The following is a 5,126-nucleotide window of genomic DNA, read 5'->3' as shown; positions in this document are numbered from 1 at the left end:
CTATTAAATATCGTTTCCTTTTATGAAGCGATGTCCATTTTTCTATTAAACATCAGTTTTTGAGGTTGTCACCGATGTTCATACTTATACTAGACATCGTTTTTCATTTAATAAATCGATGTCCATTGGATTGTTTTACATCGTTTCTTACTTATTAAGTCGATGTCCATTGAGTTGTTTTACATCGTTTCTTACTTAATTAATAACTCAATGTCCATTGTGTTGTGTTACATTGTTTCTTACTTAATAATTCAATGTGCACTGAATAAAGAAACATCGATTTTTGTTTCCAATCTGATGTATCATCTCTTTAATGACATCGTTGTTGTAGTTTAATACTGATTTAAAATACGCGTATATACATCATGTCCTTTATAAATTCAAAATTGGTAAGATACCAATATGAACTCATTTCAATTACAAACCAACAATCACAATTGTAACACCATCCAAAGGTTTTGCAAAATTATAAGCATCAAAATACCTAAAACTACTAAGCTTCTTGTTGAACTTAAAGAGTTATACACAAAGCTAGTGACCAAAACTTCTGATCGAATCATATGTGTGGTAATAACTACCATCCTCCTTGCTTGTAACATTCCTCACCAAAAGACAGGTTGAAAGACTTGCACATATAAAGACACGTTCAAATTTATTTTAGGATCCACGCTAGAACACTTCTAGCTGGAGCAGCCCCATTCTAATGCTCCTGCATAATATGTATATATCAATTAGATGGAATTTAATTTTTCTAGCTGGAGGTTTAGCCATTGTTTCATAGTACAAGAAAATGATTACCAACTCACATAAATAATTGTTTGACACCAATTTTAACTTTCAAGTATGCAATGCCTGACAATGGTACTGCTTGAACTCTTAAATAAGTAAATTCTACATCTTAGAGGTTATGTAGCACAATTTCAATTTAGCAAGAAAATATATCAATATAAATTTGCTCCAATTAAACAAGACCATAAAACTTATAACTATAGACTCACCTTGAGTAAGAGACAGTTGGAAGTAATTCCTTTATAGCTTGGTGAAACTTGTGTGTTAATGACAACTAATTAGAAGGCCAGCTTAAAAGGCGTATTCATAATAGTAGCTAGTAAGCATAAGCAAAGACTGGTAATATTGTTATTTATGTATCAAGTAACCAACCACCAACTAGTTAAATAGAGATACAGAACAATAATAGAACATCATTAAATTCAGAACACTAACACAGTGACTAAATTGAGAACCCTTTTTGTAAAGAAATAATCTACATTGAACAAGAAAGAATGTTTGAAATTGTAAGGCAAGTACTGAAGAGAGCATTGCTCTTCAATTAATCAAGTAATCTACAAACCAAGTAGCTTAGTAATAGTTTCACTTTTTCTTGCGTCCATATATATAAACCTTGTATGTCTTATCATATACCTGCACATCAGGCTGAAGTATAAGATGATGATACCTTGATTATGATACTAGGGACGGTAAGTACGTAGAGGACAAATTGTCCCAGTCAACCTTCTTCATGTTGAAATTCCCAGCTCTGGCAATAGTAACTGGGGCAAAAGGGCCAAACTGGTAGCTCTTTGTATTTTCTTTCGAGTCCTCTGAATTGTTCCTATCAACCTTACGTACTATGCTCTCACGTTGCCGTACTATACTCTCACGTTGCCGTACTATACTCTCATGTTGCTTTTGTTTCTGAGCTTCCAATTTCCCAGCAGTAGAAGATTCTACTTTGCCTCTCTTACAACGTTTGTGATAACTGTTCCAAAGGCTCTTTTTCTAGACTCGTCTGAAGCTGAGCTCGTAGCATCTTTTCCTCTCAATCCCAACCATTTATCTGTAGGCTTCCTTGTATCTACTGCGTGGGTCTACATATTTTTGAACAAGGGGCACAGTTTAGCTTGGCAGTACATTATACTAGCTGTTTAAGAGATTATGAATTCTAATATTTCTCTATCACAAATTCTACAAGTTTTACCTTTTCAATAAGATTCATGGAGGACGAAACATTTGCAATATCATAAATCCGCCTTACTTTAGCTGCTTCATCAAGTAGAGAAAAGGCAAGAGTTTCAGCTCCTTAAGTAATATGTCAAAAAGATTCAAGAATAAACAAAAGCAAGTATAGATTTCTTACTTCTCATTACATATGCATTGTGTGCATCCCCAAGTAATAACCTTGCAGCTTCATCAAGGGAGATGGATTCTACCTACAAAATTAGATTACTACCATAGTCATCTAAATAAAAAGAAAGAAGTAAATAAGTGGCAGTGGAAACAAAATTGGACATATTTGTCACTAGAAACAGAGGCACAGGTTCTTAAGAGCATATAATACAACTATAGTCCGCTGGTTTGCATGTTGCCAAACTCCACCACTCTGCTCTTCCCCAGCAGTTGAAACAGTAGCCCTGGACTTAACAGCACAAACAACACCACCGCTATCACCACCGGTCCCCAATCTGCCATTACTACTACTGCAGTCTACTTCTTGATCACTTCTTCTGTGTATAGTTGATCAGTTTGTGTGTGTAGTGAAGTTGTCAACTTAGGAACTAAGACTTAATGTTTCTCTCTAGCTAAGCTAGCAAGTTATATATACTGAATCTAAAAGTACAAGGAAAAATGTGTTGGCAATTGAGATACGGAAGGAATATGAAAAAGAGAGAGCAATCATAGTATTAGTGTAGTAGAAGAAATCTTCAACTGAAATAGTATAAATGTGTGTGAACAAATAGTCGGTGGCTTGTGGTGGGATGCAAAAGACACATGGGTCAAAGTAACATGGTCTTGAAAATGAACCCTTTAAAGTTTAATTAACAGGCGTTGAGAGTCCTTATAATTTAGACAACGTTACACACAGAGTTAACTAATCACTCTTTGTAATAATCCTCTGTTATGTTCTTCAAATGAACCATATAATGGTACCAAAAAGAATCAACATCTTTCTACATTCCCTTTTCTCAGATCATTTGAGACTCAAAATTCAAAGCACTAACAATAAAGATATACCAGTTTTCGAGTTTCCTGAAGATTTGGGATTGACACCGGGGTTCTCATTCTGACTCCCGGTTGCATGACCACTCTCATCACCTTCCTCATCATCTGAACCCTGCGAACACTCTCATCACCTTCCTCCTCTGTAACCAACGTAACATGTGGCTCGATAGCCTCAAGTGACTTGAGTCCTTTCCGAAAGAAGTTCAACTGAATACAAAAATAGAAGAGTTTCTGGAGTGTTAGTTTTGCATCAAACTATTAGAAGAACCGGAGGTGATGACTTTTAAACTTGTTGGAGATAGAAAGAAAACCTGAGCAGCATGGTGGCGAGCTGCTTGTGTTAGAATACTTTGGGCTTGCCCTTGCTTCAGGGACTTCAACCGGAAAACACACAATGTAGCTTCCTCATCATATTCCTCACGAGCTACTTGCAGTTGCTGCAAAGTAAAGCTTTTGCCCTTCCCACGTTTTGATTTGCCTTTTTCTTTCTGTTGTGCTACTTGCAGTTGCTACCTCTCTGAAGATACTGTGCCAAACCATATTCAGAAAATTTTTACTTCAAATAGGTAAAAAAAGAAAAGAAAAGAAAAAGTTAAAAGAGAAAGGAATACACCGTTTCTCATCACATTATCGCTTCATTTCCTACATCATAGAACAAGAAAGGGACATCTAGTTACTTACAAGCCAATGAACAGAAGGGAACAAATAATAAGTAGGTGTAGAGAACTGGGACCTCCAGGAAGGCAACAACTCTAAGGTGAAAAAGGGCACATTAGGCATTCCTTGACTTTTAAAGCCTACATTTTCATATTACCAGTTAAAGCGTTTGAAAAGTACATAGCCAAGCATCGACCTAGCAGATGGCACATTATGCTCACTGCTTATTTGGCATGCCTAGCTCATCACTATGCTAATCAATTAGTGAAGGACCTGGAAGATCCCACCAAGTTAAATGGTGGCTTATGCAAGTCAAACAAGGTTTTGGTGCAGGTGTGGATCCACTAGACACAAAAAAAAAATCCTTTTGATTTGTAACACATACAGAGTACTTAATGCACAGCAGAAATACCTATCATAAAATTTGAATAATCTGTGTTGCTTTTTGACAAGCATCTCTTTTTATTTGGGCATAGTACGGAAACAAATGAGAGAACGATCACAAATTTTGAGTTTATTATAGTTATGGACAACCAAACATCAACTACCAACAAAAAATTATTACAAAATTGAACTGCAATATGAGGAATCTACCATAATATATTCCAGAAAATCTAATAAAATACTGAAACCAAATCGTATTGTGCTATTCACCCCAAGAGAATCACACATATTCTGCTTCTAAAACCCAAAATATGCCCTCAATATATAGACCAACCCCAAAAGCCACTCTCCGTGTAAACCCCACAAAACCCAAGACCTCATTCATCAAATCTACAGAGCTAAGCAACTATATCACACACTTGCAATTTGAAATAAAATAAACCCAGTTCCAGACTGAAAGCAATCAACCAAAACCAAGTCTAGAAACCAAAACCGAGCAAAGAGACCAATAAACACACAAACTTGGCAAGCACAACTCACCAAAATTTGAAGCTTTAAGCTTCGGACTATCAGAAAAAGAACAGAGCAAAACAGTATCACAAACCCAAAAGAACGAGGCTTTATACAAGCATTGAGTCCTTGAGAACCAAACCCACCACCAAAAAACAAAAGTAAACCCAAAACCTAAAAACACCCACCAAATACTTGGAAGAAAATTAAGAAACAAAAGCAGATCGGTGATTTTTTTTTTTTTTTTTGAATAAGCAGATCGGTGAATTAAGGACTCACAAATCCTTCGAAAACATGCATTGAACAAACTCGTGAATTACCTATGAAAGAAAAGCTCAAATTTTCTCCAAATCACCGGCCTCAAACTCGGATTATGTTCACCGTCTTCAAGCAGAGGAGCTGGTCCGACGCAGAAAAGAAGGAGGACGAGGAGGGTCGGGTTCTGGTTGGAGCTGGAGAACGAAGAGGAGGACGGTATTAGTCGAAAGAGGAGAAAGGGAGGTTTGGTTGAATAGTGTTAGGGCAAGTTGAAGTCAATGTTAGTCCAAATATGTCCAAGTGTGGGAATGAGTTTT

The 5,126-nt window shown here is 36.5% G+C and overlaps 1 protein-coding gene across 9 annotated transcripts; it reads right to left on the bottom strand.

The window, feature by feature from the left end:
- Positions 1-359: 359 nt before the first annotated feature.
- LOC112202054 (E2F transcription factor-like E2FE) lies at positions 360-5,126 on the bottom strand. 9 transcript variants are annotated; one of them, XR_005800561.1, is made up of 7 exons: positions 4,872-5,114; positions 3,312-3,526; positions 3,013-3,207; positions 2,138-2,210; positions 1,979-2,040; positions 1,457-1,868; positions 360-709 (listed from the first exon to the last, which is right to left on the bottom strand). XR_005800561.1 is itself a non-coding variant. In XM_040507108.1 (6 exons), the coding sequence occupies exons 3-6, from the start codon at positions 3,103-3,105 to the stop codon at positions 1,728-1,730; spliced, it is 372 nt and encodes a 123-aa protein (XP_040363042.1). In that variant the 5' UTR covers positions 3,106-3,207; positions 3,312-3,517; positions 4,872-5,122; the 3' UTR covers positions 1,110-1,727. The 9 variants fall into 9 exon arrangements, 3 of the variants coding, with proteins under 3 accessions (XP_040363042.1, XP_024198725.1, XP_040363043.1); XR_005800562.1 differs by lacking the exon at positions 360-709 and having other exon boundaries at positions 1,110-1,868; positions 3,312-3,642; XR_005800565.1 differs by lacking the exon at positions 360-709 and having other exon boundaries at positions 1,110-1,868; positions 1,979-2,043; positions 2,138-2,416.

The sequence above is a fragment of the Rosa chinensis genome, chromosome 5, assembly GCF_002994745.2.
Source record: "Rosa chinensis cultivar Old Blush chromosome 5, RchiOBHm-V2, whole genome shotgun sequence".
NCBI classification, from domain to species: Eukaryota; Viridiplantae; Streptophyta; class Magnoliopsida; order Rosales; family Rosaceae; genus Rosa; species Rosa chinensis.
This window is presented reverse-complemented; position numbering and strand designations above follow the sequence as displayed.

Coding starts and splice junctions, on each gene's coding strand:
- LOC112202054 (XM_040507108.1), bottom strand. CDS start 3,105: ATGATGAGGAAGGTGATGAGAGTGGTCATGCAACCGGGAGTCAGAATG. Junction 2,211..3,012: donor TTCAGGAAACTCGAAAACTG/GTATATCTTTAT, acceptor CTAATTTTGTAG/GTAGAATCCATCTCCCTTGA. Junction 2,044..2,137: donor CAATGCATATGTAATGAGAA/GTAAGAAATCTA, acceptor TACTTGATGAAG/CAGCTAAAGTAAGGCGGATT.